This window comes from Diabrotica undecimpunctata, chromosome 5 (assembly GCF_040954645.1).
Source record: "Diabrotica undecimpunctata isolate CICGRU chromosome 5, icDiaUnde3, whole genome shotgun sequence".
Taxonomy (NCBI): Eukaryota; Metazoa; Arthropoda; class Insecta; order Coleoptera; family Chrysomelidae; genus Diabrotica; species Diabrotica undecimpunctata.
Window position 1 is genome coordinate 49,883,801 of NC_092807.1, and position 22,154 is coordinate 49,905,954.

The 22,154-nt window shown below is 31.9% G+C and overlaps 1 protein-coding gene across 3 annotated transcripts in view; it reads left to right on the top strand.

The window, feature by feature from the left end:
* Positions 1 to 1,111: 1,111 nt before the first annotated feature.
* Positions 1,112 to 22,154, top strand: part of LOC140441301 (serine/threonine-protein phosphatase 2A 56 kDa regulatory subunit gamma isoform-like) — a 158,684-nt gene continuing 137,641 nt past the window's right edge. The window contains exons 1-3 of one of the 3 annotated variants that reach the window (XM_072531940.1): positions 1,112 to 1,442; positions 1,532 to 1,576; positions 21,185 to 21,305. In XM_072531940.1, coding sequence (XP_072388041.1) covers positions 1,440 to 1,442; positions 1,532 to 1,576; positions 21,185 to 21,305 — 169 coding nt within the window. In that variant the 5' untranslated portion in view covers positions 1,112 to 1,439. Of the gene's footprint in view, positions 1,443 to 1,531; positions 1,577 to 20,957; positions 21,100 to 21,157; positions 21,306 to 22,154 lie in introns of those variants that run through there. The other 2 variants (XM_072531936.1, XM_072531939.1) reach the window with 2 other exon arrangements.

The window sequence follows — 22,154 nt, forward strand, 5'->3', positions numbered from 1 at the left end:
TTTAAAATTATTTTACACGGATTTTTAATTTTTACTCATATTCTTTCACTTATTGCCTACAATAGAATGTTAAAATAATATTCAAAAGAAAAGTAACAAAAAAATTATGAGTGACAATTAGGAAGGAATTATCAAATCAATGACTAAACTTGATCATATAATAAAAATAATTATTAGTAAACAAAAAAAAATTACTAACTAGACAGGCGTTCACTTCCCACTTACGGTTTTTGTGTCTCTATTATATAAACCCAAATAAACATAAACTAAACGCAAAATTATACCCAATTTATAGTCACATAAATTAAAATCGACAATAATAAAACCATAGATGTAGTAATAAAAACCTAGATGTAGATCTGGAAGACAATAAGTAAAGCCCATTTTTTAATGTTTAGTGAGCATGTTGTGACTATGCTAGATGGACACAATCTTATTCAGTCATTCTTAAATTTAGTTTAACAAACGTACATTGTTTTAGTAATATACCTACATTATTGTAATATATAATAACAAATAATAAATAGGTATCCAAATTCAACAATCAACAATTTTTTTCTCCTTTTTATTAAAATTTATTTACTAAAAAGTGTAATTAACACTTACACAATACAATATCCAAATTCAACAATCAATAATTTTTTTCTCCTTTTTATTAAAATTTATTTACTAAAAAGTGTAACATTAAACCCACGAGATAGGTATCTTTTTTGTAATTGTTTTGTCATAAAACAGTCGTTTTGCTTGCTTACAACTTTTAAGTTGATAAAGGAAATCTGAAACTTCAGTATTCATTATAAAAAGCATAAATAAAGCTAACATAAACGAGACCTTTTAAAATTTTCTTATATGCAGTCAAATGTAATTTTCAAATTTTTGCCCCCTTATTTTTTCCGTCGAAAAATAGCGCCCTTTATCGCTTCAATTCTGCATTAAAATACGATCATAGGTATTTCGACCTCTAGGTTATTTAATAGAACTCTGTGAATGAAACTAACCGCGTTCCCGTTTGCCGACGTTTCCTGCAATAAATATACGTAATGTAGATTATTATATATAGATGGCAGCGCTCAGACAGAACAATGAAGTGGTTCTGATCTTCTCTGTTGATAGTTGATAGTTCTTTTATTTACCACTACTTGTAAAATGTCCGGTGCGATGTATATTTTAACCCTTTTTATATTTTATTAACTTTCTCATTAATTAATCATTGACTTTTTATATGTTTTATCATATTAACAAACTGGCAACTAGTTTTATTGTTAACGAACAGACTGAACTGTAGTGTTGTGGTTTTTGTAGAATTGTGGAAATCGGTAACGGAATTTGTTGATTGATGCCGTGGCCATTCTTGTTTTGTTAATTTATTATTACAATTAATTAGTAAATCAGCAACCACGATTAATTAGAAGTATCAACATAGGTTGTATATATCAAAAATGGTAAGTAGGAGAAAAAATAATCAAACAAAACCAAACGTCAAATAGGTTAGTGTGTCTCAGAACTGTTGTCAATTGGTACTTTTTTGCAGGATCCGAAAAATAAAATTATAGGAAACGGTGACAGTGATCTAGAGGTGAGTTTCTCAAATTTTATTAAATGTAATGTATGTGTGCGAGTTACTCAGACTTAGTTTACATTAGTAGCTATTTTTAGACCAGGAATCTGTTGAAATAACTACATTTTTTAGTATGAACTCATGTCTCATACACATTTTTGTGTTCATTTATTCATTTTCGCATGCTAGTTTTTAATTTAATTCAGCTGGTGTGCGGAAGTAATGTAATTTAAAACCAATATTTTATTGCTTACATTAAATATGTGGACATTGAGTATTTTACAAAAATGTATGTTTAGAATCCTAAATACCTTGCACATAAATATTATGAAAGCAAATATTTTACTCTTTTAAATAATAGGATAATACATAGGCCAGTCAGTTAAGCTATGCTTTTGTTTGAACAACATTGTTTTTAATGAAATCTATTTTTACAATGAGCTGAAGCTGGGAATACTTACATAAAACATATTATGTATATGTGTATTATAGGTATGCTGGCTTATAAGTATTTCTAAAACATAAATGGATTTTACTTAATATCTTCATTTAATGTCATTATTAAATATGAGTTTAAAAAACAAATATCAATATTTTGAATAAAGAAAATCTTGTTTAAATTTGCAATATGTATACTGTTATGATGTATACACTCTGTATTTATATGATGTCAAACACTTACAAATTCTCATGGTGATTAATTGAATAAGTGTAGTTTATAGGATTAATTAATTAATGATAAAAATGGCATACTGTAGAAAGAGAAATAACATAGATACATTTTAATTCTTTTATTTATTTTTTTGTAAAATGATTTATCCTTTTGTGTTTTTTTTATGGTAAACGAGAGATGAATATTATTGAATATCTTATTTTATACCTTTAAAAATTGATCATTATTTATAAGACTCTGCTATTACTAAAAAATACATTAGCAATGTCAGTCAATATGGTTCTGTACTATGGACATTTTTTTTGAGAACAATTTCAAAGGTGAAAATTGAAATGTCAAATATTCTACTAAAATACTAATAAAGTATTTTTGTTAAAATTGTGGTTTTTATAAATACATAAGTACATATTATATCAAATCAAATTTTATTGCCTAAAAGGAGAAATCTCAATTCAGAGACAATCAGTTCACTGCCAAAAATGTGCCACTGCCAGATATTCAGTTCAAAATGACAAAATAAAGAATCATTTTTTTTTAATTAAGTCAAATAGCTACTAAATATATCAATTTTATTATTTGTAAGGTGTCAAACTAAGAACAGGTTCATTCTGTGCTCTATTTTCAAGATAAAAACTTCCAACTTGTCTTCAGGAAATCAATATATACATTAATAGGATGCATGCAAATGATGCACAGGAGATTTAAAACATTGTGAAGGATCTTGACAAACTGTGTGTTTGTTTTTCATTCTTCTAAGGGCATCGTAGACATCATCCTCAGTCAAATCATAGAGCATTATATTTTGACAGCTAGAGTCTTGATAAAATCGAAATCTCGAAAAATTACTCAGAAAAAAATTAGCAATTGTATATTGACAGTAGTTTGAGGTGTCTTACATGTCGATAGGCCAAGGATTATAGGCCAGGTATGCAAGATTTATTCTTTTTGGGGAATATATTTCCTAAATTGTTTTGGAATGAATCTTTAGAGATGATTCAGTTTCATTTATATAGGAAAGATGCTGGAATATCATGTTTAACTATAAAAGTAAAACACCTCCACCTCTTAACCAGTTCATTATATCAAACCTTTGATCCTTTCTATATACAATGTAATTATCACAAAATAAATCACAATTTAATAAACCATCCTGGATTCAGATTCTGTTATTGTCACCAAAAGATTTGCATACACAGACATACATATATGTATAGAATTCACTAGTTTTTGTTTTCACGCCTCTAACATTTTGATAGGGGGGCATATCTTCTTGTTAGATAAAGTAGCTAGTTTAAATTATTATTAGTAATAATTTTAGGCTTTCTGCATCAAGAAGCAATCTTTAAATTAGTTTCTCCAGAGTTTATGTGATCAGTCATTACCTGCTTTATTTTTCCATATTCCAGGAGTTGCTTTTTTAGTCCTGTTATAACTAATTGACAAATGTTTAGCAGTGAGGCTATGTATCAGTTTTCTGAAGATATGCATGGTACTACTAGCCAGCTCATCTGATTTGTAGATCACCTGGATCAGTTTATATTTATTTCTAAGCCGAAAACTTTGATATCTAGCTCTCTAATTTGATTTAGTACACTGTGTAATAATCTGGGCTGTGAGGTCCTCAATATTATTTGCAGCTTCAGGACAGTTTAATACTATAAAGTTCTTCATACAATTTGTTCTTTCATAGTACTCCTAGAAGAAATTTTCAAATGTATCTATAAGCTGCTGTACCAAATTGTTTGCGACTACAGAAGATGAGCCAGTGACTTTTAGTGCTTCAAGCTCAGTTGTCATTGATGCGATTTTCTGACTAAGTTGGATAAACTATGATTTTTTATTGGATTTGTATTGTTCTATTGTTGCTATTTGCTATTGCCTCTACTATTTTCAAATGTATATTTGTATTGGTGTTTATGGCTGAAGAATCTGTTGTTAAATCTTAGACTATTTAATCTTTATTTAAACCTTTGTCTGTAAAATTCAGATATTAAAACAGTTTCCTTAAGTTGCTAGTAGACAGTTTCACATTCTGTTTTTATTGTTGTTGTTTTAACACAATATGAAGTCTATGAATGTCTGTTATTATTCTTCTAATGATAATGCGTTCTGAAACTGAAATGTGAGTCATCATTGTGTAGACTGTCCTAATCCGAGGCATAGTATCAGTTCTCAGGAGTATATTGTTTTTTTACTCCTATAAGTAGGTTACTGGTCTGATTTAACATCAAACTGGTACTGGGATTGCTAGTTTTGGTGTCTAGACATGCCAATAATTATTTCATTTGCTAGATATTTGATCTTAGGGTTATACTGCCCATATTTAGTCAACAGAGCCTCGTATGTTTCAAACAGGAGTTACCAAGGAAAGGTGAGATTCTTTGTAGGGTGTGTGACGCATCTCTACCTCATTAAACTCCCGGAAAAGGAAACTAACTGTAATAACTATGGGATTATAAGATGCCCACATACATGTTTACAAAACAAGATTTCAAGCTCAAACTAAATATCATAAGCAAGTCTGAGTTAGCACAGAATGATATCGCTCAAATCACAGGAGGTACCCTCACAATTTTCCCTGATGAGTCAAACACACAAGATAAGAGGGAGTAGGAATAGTGGTTATTGGTCCTAACAGCAGACTGTCAGTAGCTCTCGGAAATACTCATTACAATATTTTTAAAGTAGAACTACTAGCAATCGATTTTTGTGCTCAAGAGTGCCTGAAAAAACGCTTCAATTTAGCTAAAATATTTATTGCCTCAGTCAATGTGCACTGAACCCTCTTAAGTCTACAACTTATGGGTAGATAACAGCTTGGAGTTGCAAACCTTCAGTCCCTCAAGCTGCTGACATGGTGCATCAAAGTAACTTTGCTGTGGGTGCCAGGGCATAAAGGAATTGTTGGTAATGAGATTGCTGATAGTCTTGCTAAAGAAAAAGCAAATACTCTTTTTAACGGACCACAACCACTCTGATGTACCAAAAATCCGCATAGTGAAGGATATCCGAAAATGGAAAAATGAACTTAGTGTAGTTAATGAGAAATTATTCCCGGCCAAAGGCAAGCAAAAAGGTCACTACAACCTCCTCGCTACACAAAAATGCTCTTGGTGCTTCAGAAGACATAACTTATAGAAGAATAGTCACAGGTGTTCTCACTGCACATTGCTCACTCAGATATCATCTCTGTAAAATGGGTGGGTGTACAGAGCAACATGTAGATTCAGCTAAATGAACAGATCATTTTAAACCCTGACCAGGTAATAAATATCCCCTAAACGGATAATAGACTTCCTTAGGGGCCTAGATCTGTTGGACTGTTTATATATGTAGGTTATACAAACAAGACCTAACTGTCGAGTTTGGAAAGATCTACAATGCTAATCAACTCCTTTGGAATCAACAATCTACAACCATGTGGGTATCAAAATATTAAAAGAATAAACAATAAATTTACACACCATACATATTTAATCCCAAAAATTACAACATAGCATAATTATCTATTCTAACACGTCAATTGATTGAATTCAAAACTTAGATTGATAAATAATTAATGCATTTTCACATTAGTATATCTCATAAATGTTAGTAACTTCCTGGTATACTGCTTTTTATGAGATATGTTATTGATATATTATTGATTCTTATTGTCTAAACAATTTTTAATTGGATAATATACCTTTGACAGTTTTTCTTAAATTTACAAATTTTTCCATTATGATCATTGAGTAATTTTAGTTAGTATTAAAACAAGCATGTATTAAAATGGCAGCTGTATTTAGTAATATTTCTATAAGGTCTTTCACATTAATAATGCTTTTGTTTAATCACAGATTTGACTAATAATAGTTGATTATGAATGGACAATATAAAATTTCCCCAAATCATCCAATAAATTTTTTGTATCAAATTACTGACATAACTTGCTTCATTCCCTGCACCCACAATGATCAAACTTTGGCCTTTGGAGACGGATTTTTTAAGCCCACTGTTAGTTCCATCAGTTGGTGTGGTGTATAAGATTTTGCATTAAAAGTTTTCCATTATTTGCTGTTTTCTTAGTTTAAACGCCTTTGCCTTCTTTATACTCAAATTGTTGAACAAATCTTATTTACAGTGGGTACTTGTTTCTCAGTTATACGAAAATTAATAATCTGCCGATGTAACAAACCTTATTCAACTATTTGTAATTTTATTTTTGAAGATTTTTTATTGTCTCTTATTAGTGTGACAAAACCGAATATATTTCCTGCTTCAATTTCGCGGTCTTCCTTTGCAATATTTTGATGCTACACACAGAAACTCCTGAAAATGCAGCCCAAAAAATCTCAGATTATTCATTATTCTTTTTAGTATATTATTTATCAAATTACCTGTCATAGTAGCTTCACTTTATTGTACTTTTTTAAATTCAATAATAGGTTTGCCAGCAGCTGCTTCTCATTGAGCAAATTTTAACAGTGAGTGTATTATTTTACAAACTTGAGCAATCAAAATTTTTCGCTTCACTTTATACTGTTGATCAATTTTTAAATTAAATAAACACTTACAAGATTCAAAATCACTGTTATTAAAAATGACTAAAAATTAAGATTTTACACAAAATTTGTCAACATTGCGAATCTGAGTGCTCTGTGGTATTATTTGAAATCAGCTAGTGCGCAGTGTATGTCCACGCCTATTCATCTTCTGGATCTATTGTACTACTAGTTCTACTTCGTCATCAAGGTGTTATACATCACTCAGTGGAATAGCCAGATTACTTTTGTCTTCAAGGTTTGTTTTGAAACCTTCCCAATCTGTCTTTTTATTGGCCAAGGGTTTGTCATTCTCTTGTTTGATTGGAGCACAGGTCTGATGTGTATCTGTATCCCTCATAATTAAGACTATATGGGAGTAATTATTAAGTAAATAAATAAAATCTGGTACCTTTATTTGTATCAGTGGACTACATTATGAAATTAGATTTTGTTCTTGGGTCTTAGTTATTTAAAGGGGATGACATACAGTTGTCATTTTTCTTAAATTTCACTTATTTATATTTAATTTGCCATCCTTGTAATGTATGTATTGATAAATGCCTAATTGTTTTCAATATTTTCTCTTTCTCTTTTAATCTACTTTTAGATTAATAAAGATAAGTTAAGTACTTCTAGAACCTTGTTGACCTTGAGTACTTAAAAAAAAGAAAGTGTAAAAATATAAACAATTTAAAATAGTAATTCTATACATTACCAAGTAAACACTAACGACTTCATATTAATAACAAGTTTACATAAATTAATATATTAGCTGTTTTATATTGGAACTGGTTTTCTACAACTAAGAGGTGATACTACAATACAGAATGTAGACATTAACCAGACATAATAAAACAATCATTCATCCAGAATATCTAATATGATACAATCAACATTTTTTATGATTCTTCCTGTAAAAGATGAACATTTTTATATTTGTCATTTAAATTAAATGAATATAGAGCACGAACATTACTGCTTTTTATTCATAAATATTGCTTTTTATTCACAACAACTAATTGGTTTGTGACTAGCGCTGATAGATATACAGCTAGCAAATACAGGGTGTTTCCCAAAAACCGCGCAGTAGACTACATAAGTGCAGCAAACCAAAAAAGGTCAGAACTACTAAGTCCAACAGAAGCGATAGGGAAGCCTACCATAGAAATCGAACACATGCTGGAAAACGTTGAAAAGAAAGAAAAAAACAAGCTTAGAAGCACAAATACAACATCTTGAGAGTAACCCCAGAACAGCGTAGTCTTAAAGGGAACTAAAAATACTAAAGACAATAAGGTTAACAATCCAGGATTTATAAAAGATGATGCGGAACAGTGAAGACTCTTTCAACCAATTGTTAAATACTGATATAGTCCAGTCGGGTTAGACGGGTTGCAATTTCTTTTTCACAAATGTGGTCACAAATTTTTCATGCGGTCAATAGTGGAAGGGGAAGCATAATTATAACCGTAATAGGCTATTTATTGATTATGTATTTTCGAAAGGAACTATATAACGTTAAAGGGGTTTTATTGTTTCATATGGTCAATGGACCTCCAAATATGAAAAAACCGCGGAGTGATACCATTTAAAGGGGTGTGTTTTTGAGAAAGGGGTGAATTTGTCCCTATGCACTAGGGTGCATTCGGGTGAAATCTATGTAGTTTTCGTATACATACATCCACAGAAAAGTTATTTTTGCGCCATAACTTTATTTCGCGAGGGTATTGGTATAGTCATTGCTGTATAGTAAAAAAAAACTTTTATCCTTTCTCTTTAAAATTATATTTGGTAGAAGTCTTCAGGATTCACAGTATAAGAGATACGATTGTTCAAAGTTCGCCACTCTCACCATTTTTGGGCCATTTTTCCTATTTTTTCGCAAAAATTGTTCTATAACTGTTTTTTACGCATATTTAGGTATAATTTAGGTATATGAAATGGTTTATTAAATAGAAAGAAAAGATATTTATCTTTAAAATGGTCTACTGTAGAAGACTCTAGGACTAATTTTAAGTAAGATACGGTTCTTCAAAGTTTTTTATTTGTAAAGACTTCTGCTATTTACGGCAAAGTGTAAAAATGACATAGGAAAGCTGCACTCTTCATCTTTAAAACCCAGTTTAATTTTTGTCGATAGGATATTTTGGTCAAAAGCTATCGAATTTTTACCATGGAGTTGATATATTTATAAAAAATGGATAACACATTTTAAATCGCCAATCGCTCCAAGCGTTGTTTCTGAGAGAACGGTTCATTCTACTGAAAAAGTGCTAATATACATTTCTGTTCAATGTTACATTTTTTGTTTAGGAACATTTTTTTCTACGGCGTACAGACTTGGTAAATCGATGTTCCCCCTACGAGGAGTAGTTTTAGGGGGAAGCCCGGGATAAGGACTTCATATAGAAATACAACGCCTCATAACCGAAATTAGGGAAAGAGAAGAAATGTCGTTACAGTGACATGAAAGCCATATAGTACCTATCCACAAAAGAGTCACAGAAAGAAGCATAACTTGCTTGATTTTAGGGGGAAGCCCATAGGTAGAAGTGGCAAACTTTTTTGGTGTCTCAAAATTGACATTCTCAGCAAAATGCAGCTTGTTCATATGATTTTTAGAAGTTCAATGGCATTTTCGTCTCGGATGACTGTGGAGTATTTTTTCCGTGTACACATTTAGGTCTATATACACTTCTCAACAATTGAAGTGGATATTATGACAATGTGTATTTTATTTTTTGTTCATAAGGTTAAATAGAAAAATGGAGTGATATAAATAAAGATTTATTTTAACTTTGTATTTTCATACAGATGAACCGAAAGAAAGAAATTCTTTAAGAAAAAAAAAATAGAAAATAAACAAAAATTGTAAAATTAACAACCTAAAATTTCGATTCTTGCTCAATTTCTAATATCCCGAAAAGCAAAATTAATAGTGTGTGGGTCCACCTCTGTGTCGCCCTAGTGCTCTAACTCTATTTGGAAGACTTCTTATTAAATTATTGGTGAACTGATGCGGTATACGTTTCCAAATCGGGAATTGATCTAAGGTTTGGGGCGGTTGAAGGAGCCTGTTTTTTTTGCCTAGACATTTCGGCCCAAACATGTTCAATGCAATTCATATCAGGTGATCACGGTGGCCACTCCATTCTTGTAACGCCATGAGCTTCTATACACTCGTTGACAATTCTTGCACGGCGAGGGCGAGCATTATCATCAATCAGAACAAATTGTTCGCCTATTGCACAAAAAAATGGAACAACTATTGGTACTATGACTCTGTCTCGATATCGTGTAGCAATCATTGTCTCATTAATTAAAACGACTAAGTCCGTGCAACCTTAAAAACATATGCCTCCCCACACGCAAACGGATCCACCTCCAAAAAGAGTGGTTGGGACTCTCAGATTTTCATTGTAACGCTGTCCTCTTTCCCTCCACACCAATATTCGGCCATCATTCGTATACAAACGAAATCTGGACTCGTCAGTAAAGAGACAATTCCTCCAATTTTCGAAATTCCACTGATAGTGTTCCATCGCCCAGCGATATCTGCATGCACGCTGCTCTCTAGTTAGTCGTGGATGGATAGCGCGCCGTCGAGACCTTAAATTTGATGCATGTAACCGTCTTCTGATAGTTTCACTGGAAATCGCTCGTCCAGTATTATGCCTGAAGATACTGTTAATTCTGGAAGCCGTGAATGTTGGGTTTCTTCTTGCCGTCAGAACTACAAAACGGTCTTGCCAACGAGTTGTAGATCGTTCTTTTCCTCCTCCATGCCTGTATGTTGCAGATCCAGTTGCTATATACCGATTTCATGCACGACTTATCACAATTTGCGACACATTTAGCCTCATAGCAACCTCTTGTTGAGTTATCCCTTGTTGGATCCAACGAACTAATTGTTCGAGCTGCACTAGTTCTAAACGTCTTTGCGGCATAATGTTTTTGTGATAAATAGATTTCTTGACTTATTGACAACTGGTAAAGCCAATACAAGCACTTTTATACGAATGATATATTCATGTTTGGAACAACATATCTCTCTTTGTACGAGATAAGGAGCGATAAGAATAGGGAGAAAAAAACCACATGCAAAAAATATTGGCAATAAAATAGTTTTATATGTTAATTTTAGGAATTTTAAAATTATCCACTTCAATTGTTGAGTAGTGTATATACAAATCGTTGCAAGTATCACAATTTGACGAACCATATGCTAGTTACCATTAGTCCTAGAATATTTTATTTGGTAATGCATAAAGGTAAAACCTAAATGTACAAGAAAAAAAGTTATGAGAAATTTAAAAAATAGCCGTAAAGTCGTTAAAAGTAGAAGACTTTAAAGAACCGTATCTTGCTTAAAATGAGCAAGATACTCTTGTACAATATGTACTATTAAATGTACCACTGCAAAATCACGTGTGTTCCTATTTTTTTTTGTTTCGTTTTTTGAATATATTTTTATAAAAAAAATATTTATGACTTTAAAAGGTGGATATTTCGATAGAAAATTTAATTTTGAACAATTTTTCTGTAGATGTATATGTACGTAAACTGCACAGAATTTAACCAAATGCATAGGGACAAATCAATCCCTTTCTCAAAAACACATTCCTGTAAATGGTAGTACTTTAAAAACTTTGTAGTACTTTAGTATACTTTAAAGTAGAACTTTATACTTTAAACCGCTAGTACTGGTATTACTCTCAGTTTTTTCATATTTTTGAGTCCATTGACCATATGAAACAATAAAACCCCTTTAACGTTGCAGTTCCTTTTAGTCCTATTTTTTTTTTAACATAATCAATAACCTATAACTTTACGACATGTACATGTACATAAACAAAAATTATAGAGAGAATTATATATAATTATATTATGGAGAGAATTATATTTTATACAAATTTGATATTCATTTTTTTTTTTGCTAAAATCAATATTTGAGGTCGTACGTATGCGATAAAACGCGAGCGTAAGACCTTGAGGGAATTGATTATATAGGAATTGTTTTTGTATATTTCCTGTCCATTTTCAACTTTTCAACAAAATGGTACAGACCTAAATTGTTTCGCGATTGCGATTTACATACTACAATTCCTTTGCAAATTTTTTCGAGCGGTCGATATTTTCCGAGTTAAGGGGGACAAAGCATAATTATTGAATTATCTCGTTTATTAAGTAATACCATTACGACATAAATGTGCATAAACAAATATGTAGAGAATTATATTTTATAAAATTTTGACCTTTCATTTTTTTGTTGAAATCAATGTTTACCTATAAAGGCGCCAGCATAAGACCTTGCGGGGATTGGTTTTGTAGGATTTTTTTTATGCAATATTTGGGCTATTTACAAAATGGTAATAACTTCAATTGTGGCAATTGCGATTTTCTACAATTTCTTCTTAAATGAGAAAAAATTGACTAAGTCCTCCTCCTCCTCTATTTTTTCTCCTTCGTGAGGATGTAGTGGCGTCATGTAATTTGTTTGACTATTTCTGACCAATTATCTCTCTCCTGTGCGTTTTGTTTTGCTTCGGAGTATGAGTAACCAGTCATGTCCTTTATTTGGTCCGACCATCGTACTGGAGATCTTCCTCTGGATCTTTTACCTGCTACGTTACCTTCAACTATCATTCCCTCCATGCCTTCTCTTCTTCTAGTTATATGTCCAAAATATCTCAGTATATTTTGGTTGATAGTTGTGATGCGTCTAGTGTTTATGTTAAGTTCTGCTAAAATTGGGTTATTTGTGCGATGGGCGGTCCATGGTGACCCACATTTCAAATTATACGCTTTGAATAGGCTTTTTTTTGTCCAAGTTTCGGAAGCATAGGTGGAGATAGGAAATATCAATGCTCGAACAAGGCGTAATTTTGTGTTTTTTGTGATGTCAGTGTTCTTCCAAATTTTTGTAAGTTTGGCTTTTGCCGATCTGCACTGTTAGTAATAACGGAGTCTAAGTAATTAAATTGCCTGATCCCTTCGTAACCTGCCATGTTTCTTATCTCTGCTTGGTTGTTTTTGAAGTTATACTTCTATACGCGCGGTCGACGTTGAAAATTTGCACGGGAGTGAATAGGTGAAATCATTACATATGTAAGATATGACTAAGAGAGAAATAGAAGATATATTTTCTCTCTCTTTCTCTATCGGGAATAAAAATGTTCCTTTTGTATATATATTTAATATTATATATATTATATATACAATATATTATATAATAATATTATTATTTATGTGATATGTTTTGTATTATTTATTAAATGTTCATAATTCTTTTAGGCTTTTGTATTTCAAAATAATAATTACAATAAATCACTGTATGACCGAGAACTGTCAATTTTGAAATACGTTAGTGTCATGTCTTTTTGGCAAATTTCTTACGTGTTTGGTTTATACGCTGGTATATAATTACAATAAATCACTGTATGACCGAGAACTGTCAATTTTGAAATACGTTAGTGTCATGTCTTTTTGGCAAATTTCTTACGTGTTTGGTTTATACGCTGGTATATGTGAGTTCGAATCTCAATATGAATTTCCTTTTTTATTTTTGAAATTTTTAAAAACCCCACGTTAATCTTATTAAATATATGTATAATACGCAAAAATGCTAAATTTTAAAATAAAATGAAAATTTACAACATAATCCGAGTTGTTGGTTTTTTATTTTTATCTTCCACAAACATTTTTTGAAGTTATACTTCTATACGTGCGTTCAAAGTTGGAAATTTGTGTGTATTCGTATATATTGAGTGAATCGGCAAAATCATTACATATATGTAAGATATAGGTAAGAGAGAGACAGAAGATATATTTTCTCTCTCTTTTTCTCTCGAGAATAAAAATGTTTCTTTTGTAAACATATTTAATATTTATTAATATTATTATTTTTTTTATTAATATTATCATGGTAAATTAAACATATGCGTAAGTTATGTATATTGTCATTTTTAAATACTTATGAATATTGCATTTTAATTTATATTGTATTATAATATTGAATTATGTGGCAGTGTATTGTATTGTATTTTTATATTAATAACAAAATTAACAATGAATTTTACTGCAGAGTATGTGTAAAAAAATCTTCATTTACTTACTATACTCCTATTACAGGTCAAATGTTTATATACAGCAAACGATACACCATATACCTATATACCTAATTCTGTTTCTCTTTCTGCTCTCTTACCTATAGCATTACATATGTAATGATTGTGCAGATTGACTCCCATATAAATTTGTAACGACGAACGCGTGTATAGAAGTATAACGTCTACCGGCAGTCCCACTGGACTGCCACACCCGTTTTTTATTCTATCGATGATCATCACTTTGGTTTTCTGTATATTTATTTTCAAACCATATTTCGTACTCACCGTGCCTAGCCTATTCATAATTTGTTCCATTTCTTTCTCCTATCGTTGCTCCACCTTGCCATTCCTCAAAAACTTGACGCATAATATGTTCACTATGTGAACCATTTTTTTTTTCAGTGACCAGAATCAGTGTTTAAATAAATTTTTATCAAATATCTTATTGGACAATTACAAATTAAACAGTAATTTATTTATTTGACTTTTCGTCTTCCAGTTTTGAAGCCGAATTGTAAATTAAAGAATTTGTTTTATAATTCCTAGTTTATTCCCATTAAGAAGTTTCATAAAAACCGAAACGCCACAAAGAAACAGTGTTAGAACAACTTTTACTTTAAAATAGATTTGTTTTCATTTTTCATTGTGTTTATTCTGTGTAAGCCTGGTGTGGAGGCTGAAACTTATAATTTATTTTTGGATTCTCTTGGCTATTAGTTGATATAAATTACGGATATTATTTTCTCCGGAGCATACAATCTGTATTATTCATATTGATGTCATTTCAGTTACGTGCCCTAATCTATAGTAGAGTAAGTGATTTTGTAGCAATCGGAAGCTGATCAGTTCGATTTTAAAGATATTGTTTATTCTGAGTATAGAATATGCATGCTTTAGCATTGAAGCAGCGTAAAGCAGAGAATATGGAACCAGTTATTGAGTTACAACAAAGATCAAGAACATGTAGCCCGTGCAACTGGGAAAAATTTCGATCTTTTCAAAAAATAGCCCAAGAAAAGAGAAAAATTGAAGATGGTGATCTGAGAAGGGAGCTTGTCTGCGACAAATAAACTAAGATATTAACTAGTCATATTTATTGTACATAGATAAAATATAAAATTGAAATTTTAAAATTAAAATAAAAACAGCAAATCTTGCGTATAGCTTTACATAAAGATTTTAAAATGATACTTATGGCTTCACATGATAACTTGCTCCTTCTTCTTCAAGTGCCATCTTCGTTCCGAAGGTTGGCGATCATCAGGGCTATACGTATTTTCGAAACTGCTGACCTGAAACTGACCTGAACTGCTGACCTGAAACTGATAACTTGCTAATGACTTCTTATATTGGATTCACAGGATAACTTGCTGATGGGTAGCTAGTGAGGTTGGTGGATATGCCGGGATCGAGCCCGTTGTGGTCCTAAGCAGCTATTAAGTTCTGCTATGCTGCTGTAGTTGTTATCGCATGTGTGGTGGACCACAAGGCTTTAGGAACTTCCACCCAACAAGGGGAACAAAAAAAAATTGACTTTATGTCAAACAATTAAAATGATAAAGCTTGAGTTAGTGACTCCATAGATTTTAAAATATTTCCTTGTCATAGAAGATAGAAAATAATTTCAATATTAAATGGAAAATAGAAAATTGACAAGGGTAAAATTAATATAATTAATAATAAAGTAAACTACACTTGAGTCCAAAACAATCGACTCAAAATTATTTTGCTAAAGTACGTCTAAAAGTGCAAATTTTAAAATAGTTAGTGTGCAATCATTATCCTCGTTATTGCTTTTAAAAAAGTTTTGTTTTTTGGTGAATAGGATGACGTATTACAAATAAACTGTGCAACACGTAGAGAGGGGATCTGAATTTAACTCATTGAAATCGACACGCACCGACTTAACGCGTTCGGTTGACATCGTACGCATTAATTTCCGTAATAACCCACTAATAGATCAGTCACTTAAGTTCGCAACTGCATTACAAGTGAATACCACATCCATCAAAGCAGCTCAAGCAGTAGTATTATTGAGAGAAGGCCTGAGCCAAAGGGCTGTGGCAAATCGACTAACTTTAAGCCAATCTGCTGTGTCCCGAGTGCATCGTCGTTACCAAGATACTGGTGATCATGCCCGCCGACAAGGAGGAGGCAGTAAACGAATAACTACGGAGAGAGATGATCGATTTCTTGTATTGAAATACCTAATAAATCGACGTTTGACTGGTGCTAATCTCAAAGAAGAGCTTAGGGAGGTCCGAGGTATAGTTACCAGCGTTTGAACAGTTAGAAGGAGACTAAAGGCAGCCAACCTGACACCAAAAAGGGCAGGTATAAGTCCCAAGGTAACTGCAGCCCAGAAGCAAAGGCGATTAGAATTTGCTCGCGAACATCTGGATTGTTACGACTATCAATGGAGTCAGGTATTATTCTCCGACGAAAGTAGGATCTGCCTAAATGGTAACGAAAAGAAGTGAGTCTCTAGAAGACCAGGAGAGCGATTTGCTCAATGTTGTATACGAGAAATTGTGTCGTATGGAGGCAGTTCTTGTATGTTTTGGGCAGGCATTTCCATGGATAGGAAAACCGAGGTGGTTTTCGTGCCTGATGGAGGAGGTTTAACGGCGGATCGTTACATCATGTCTTTATTTTAATGAACGATGCCATACCGCATGAGTCACCACCACCTATCTGACTGAGATCGGTATACCTACAATAAATTGGCCTGCGTTGAGCCCGGACGTAAATCCAAGAGAGCATGTTTGGGATGAGCTTAAACGAAGGGTCCGGGACAGAAATCATGCACCAAGAACCATAATGGAATTGAGAGCTACGCTTCATGATGGATGGGAAGCAATGCCACAAGAATTTATTTGAAACGTCATCTCTCTTCGAATTGCATATTGTTTTTATAATGCGTCTTCCAAATAATGCAATAGCAGTTTTTGTAAGTTCAATAATAGAATTATTCTTTTCACATTGCATCCTTTCATTTTCATATTTCTTACATTAAAACTGAAGGTGTAATATCAAATATCAATAATTTTCAATAGAAGCATGTCTTTTTATAGATGAAGGATATTTATGAAGTATGAAGCCTTGAAGTACAACTGACATGTTAGTCAAGAGTAGCCAACTGACAGATATACTTTGTCGACTGTAGTGGGGCATAAAAATTTATATATGTATTATCTCATAAAACATAATGGGGTGTGAATACATGGAATTTAGAATTTGAATTGAAAATTATAATTGGAATTTAGATTATGATAGAATATTTAGTTGATCGAAGAGTTGAGCGGCAACTATTTGTAGAATAAAAATTGTAAAATGAAAGATAAAATTAATAGATGAATAAAATCAAAAGACATTGAAATAAAATAATAATTTAAAGAACAATAACAAACATGAGTTGTTTATAACGTTACAATATTTAAAAATGACTAAAAACATTGATTTTTCTACTTTCCTTGCATATTATAACTTTAAAACAATTCTTTTTGGAGAAAAGTCGCAAGGAAATAAAATAACGACAATTGAATTTTCTTTAAGATACAGCTAGTTAAAAATGTTTTAATTATCCGGTTTAATGTATAAAAACGCATTACCAAATCTAAAAGATGCTTTAGTTTTGTTACAAAATAAATTTATTTATTTATGTTATAGTCTTCACGAGACGAAAATGCCACTGAACCTCTAAAAATCATACAAACAAGCTGAATTTTGCTGAGAATGTTAATTTTGGGAACCCAAAATATACGCAAAAAGGTTTAATCCTACCCCTGGCTTTCCCCTATCCCCCTAAACCACCCTCTCTCGTAGGAGGAAAACGGAAAAAATCGATTTACCAAGAATCTGTACGTCATAAAAAAAAATATTTCAAATAAAAAATGTAGCTGTTGTGTATTGATTTTTGGCAACAAATGTGAGGCATTTGAATTATGCCTAAAAATGATGAATTTAAACTTTCACATTACAAACGATTGCACGTCACGGAAAATACTTCCACGAAGACGGTATTGGGTGAAATTTGTAGTTAAATTGTGTAGTTCAGAAAAACGTACTTGTGTAATCGAAAAGAAGCAGTTTTAAATGTTTTAGATTTTTTGTAATGTGAAAGTTTAGCGTTTTTAGGCATATTTCAAATGCCTTTTTGTTGCCCAAATTTGTTGCCAAAAATCAAAAACCGAAATTTTATGCCATCAGTTTTAAAGACTGGGCTTTAACAATGGAAATTACATAGTGACCGGTAAATGGAAAAGTGATAAATTTTAATGATCTCATGATAATCTGAAAAAATGGCAAAAATCATGCAACCTTTATTTATTTAACACTTTTATAGAAACTGACTTTAGAAAAAATGCAAAAATTAGATAAGAAAGCTCTTCACCCTAAAAACGCTTTGTGATTTTTACCGGTAGGACACTCTGTTAAAAAAAATGTTTACCGTCGAATTGATAAACATTAATTTTAAAATTGATTTACTAAATGCACGAATCGACACATTACGAATGTTAAACCACAGTTTACGAGAGAACGTGATGCAAAAGACGTAACAAAAGTAAAAATGCAGGCATTTATAGGTTTGCTTTTGTTATCTGGATACAAGAAGCAAAATCATACCCACTTTTTGGAACTCTGGACAACAGATGGCACCGGCTCTGAAATTTTTCGGGCATGGATGAGCAAAAACAGGTTCTTATTTTTACTCGCAGTGATTCGATTCGATGATAAAAGTACCAGAAATGAAAGAAAAAAGGTAGATAAGTTAGCTGCAATAAGATGGGTCATAGATACATTCGTAACGAATTGCAAAGACAATTACACTCTGGGTGAATTTTTAACAATTGATGAAATGTTGATACCTTTCCGAGGGCGTTGTAGTTTTCTTCAATATCTTCCCAACAAACCCGCGAAGTATGGACTGAAACTTTTTATATTGTGTGATGCAAAAACATTTTATGTGTCAAACTTTGAAGTTTATTGTGGTAAGCAGTCCGAAGGCCCCTACAGCATGGCAAATACACCTAGTGCAATTGTGCACCGTTTGTTGAACGAAGTAAAAGGTACTAATCGGAACTTGACATGTGATAACTGGTATTCAAGTTATCCGCTAGCGAAGGAATTATTGGAAGAGAAAACTACCATGATTGGGACCATGAAAAAAAATAAACGGGAAATACCGCAAGAGTTTTTACCTCATAAAAATAGACCTGTTAAATCTTCGTTATTTGGATTCCAAAAAAATGTAACATTGATTTCCCATGTACCGAAAACAAATAGAGCGGTTGTATTGATCTCAACGATGCACGATGATGGATATATAGATCCAGTGTCGAGTAAACCTGAAATCATCTTACAATATAACGCAACTAAATGTGGAGTTGATACTGTTGATAAAATGTGTAGCACATACTCAGTATCAAGAAGAACAAGACGATGGCCATTATCTATATTTTTCCAACTCATGAACATTGCGGGAATCAATGGACTACTTCTCTATAATGCAACTCATGTCAATGCAGCTTATAAGCATAGACGGGAATTTTTGAAATTGCTTTCCTTAGGTTTGATGAAGCCATACCTCTCTGAACGCGCCAGTATTCAATCACTGCCAAGTGATATAAAAGGTTTTCTGGCGAAATATAAAAAACCAACAGAGGACAATGAGGAATCACCTGCAAAGATCAGAGCGCGGTGTTTCATTTGCGGTAGGAAAAACAATCGAGTCACAACAATTATCTGCGGAAGTTGCAATAAGTCAGTTTGCAAACAACATATTATGACAACAGTTGTTACATGCGATTGTTGCAAAAATGGAGAAGCAAGCAGTGAATAATACAAACTAACAGTGACACATGTGAAGTTTTCATTTTAAGAATTTACTTGTTTTCTTGAGTTATTTCTTTGTTAAGATTTTGTCTTTAAAAAAAAGTATTTTTTATTTATATCATTAAAAATGCATAAAAATTAAGGAATCATGTTTTTTGTCCCTATACATTAATATAAATAATTCGTATGTATTGAATCTGATATTAATAAATATGGTGTATAGAATACACCGCGCGGGTAGCTGCGTGAGATTTTGGAGCACGGGTAGTTAAAGGTTAATTTTCCGTCGGTTATTTTTTATAAATTTTATTTCAAATAAATTGTTTTCTTTTATGTGTCGTTATTTCGTTACTGAATTAATAAACAATAATATCAAACTGTCAGTTTCTGACAAATCAATCATGGCCAACTCACAATAATTATTGGTAAACGTTAAAATATCTACCAAATTAATACTTTGATGGAAAAATAAAAATATCTAGAAAACTGATGACTTTAGGTATAAGGAGTACTTCATAAAATTTGAAGTACGATATTAGTACTTTTCGATAGTGATATAAAATACAGGGTGTTCTATTTAAAATTACCAAGAAAATAATGTATTTGCATTTTGACTTACCCTGTATTTGATTTAACGAGTATTATAAAAACTAATATATTTTATAATTTTTAACAATTATTAAAAAACTATGGTTGCAATAGATCAATGTTCCTATACTCTTTTTTAATTATACAGGGAGTTAAACTTGATACGATTTTCAGGTAATATTGGTTATAACTTTTTAAATAACCGGTATAACATAATTACTTGTTGTGATGTGGAAGTGAAGCAGATTTCAAATTTAAAATAAAATACAGGGTGTTCCGTTTAAAAGAACATAAGTTTGGTCTGTCACCGTCTTATGGAACACCCTGTAAGATTGTAACTAATTTTAAAATGTAAAGTTTAAAGCTGCCTACAATTTTTGTCAATAACTTTTTTTTGTAATTTTTACTATAACAGATCTACTGAGCTTCCTAACACTAATCAATCACCCAGTATATATATATATATATATATATATATATATATATATATATATAAATATATATATATATATATATATATATATATATATATATATTTGCGATTTAAGTAAAATCTTATTTTCGGACTGACTGGCCTATAATAAAATATCACTGCCGTGGAAAATATTTTGTTTTATATTTAGTGTTCTAATACCTATTTACGCTGTGGCTTGGTTTAGTGTATCTATCTATTTAAAGACTTTGTTTACTATTGGCGAATCACATCTACATGAAACACTTTTGAAATTAAAACAATTTTTGTCACAAGAAGAAAAAACAATGGCTCTCAGTGGAATATTTCGCAGGCGTAAAAAGGATGTAGTCGAATTGGTAATAACTAGAGAGTATGTGTATGTGAAGTGTGTAGTTAAACGTAGTGTTTTTTCAGTCTAACAGCATTTCTCTTCCTCCTCAGAGTCCAATAAATAAGAACAAAATGACAGCGGGAGCAGCCGCGAATGCTAGAAAGGAGAAACGGCAGTCGAGATTTAACATTCCCAAAAATCAGGAGTTGGATGTATTACCATCACTAAGAGGTAAGTTATTGTAGTAATTATAAAGATTTTTATCTCAGTAAAAATATCGCGATATATAAATAAACTACGGATTTAATATTTATAATCGAAGAAAGCATTGAACAGATACAAATATTAACGTAACTTTCCTGAATATGCTTTGATAGATCAACAAGTTTTTTTACAGTTTTATGACTTTTGCTGCTCCTGATTTGCCTCAATTAGTGTTGTTTTTTTTGTGCAATCTAATTTATGAAGTCCAAATGTTACAACACCCCACATAATTTTACAATAGCCTAATCACATAGATTAAGATCCGGTGAGTTTACTGTCCATTCAATGTATGATATGTTTTTCCTGGAATTATTTCGTCATGAACTTAATAATCCCTTCATCTTATCTTTATAAGAAACACAGTCCAAAATATCTTGCAGGATATTGTAATTTTTTGACTCATATGAGCTGTCGTAAGTTTGTCGTTGTCACTTACTCTAACAAAACGATATCGATGTCTTTGTATCAAAAAATTATCTTGATTTGAGCAAATACTTTTCTGCCGTATCTACCAATTTTGTTTTTTCCGACAGATTTTCGTTAGCGATTGTTCTGTCCCAGCTTGCGTCTGGTATACGTGTGCTTTACGTCTGATATGAGTTGGATCGCGTCTGCTATACGTCTGATATGAGTTAAATTGCGTCTGCTATACGTCTGTTAGAGTTAGATTGCGTCTACTGTACGTCTGATATGCGTTAGATTGCGTCTGCTATACGTCTGATATGAGTTAGATCGCGTGTGGTTAAAAGTTTAATCTCACACGTTATGTTTTGTATTGTTGTTGCTTCTTTTTTTTTTTTCAAAATACATGTTTTC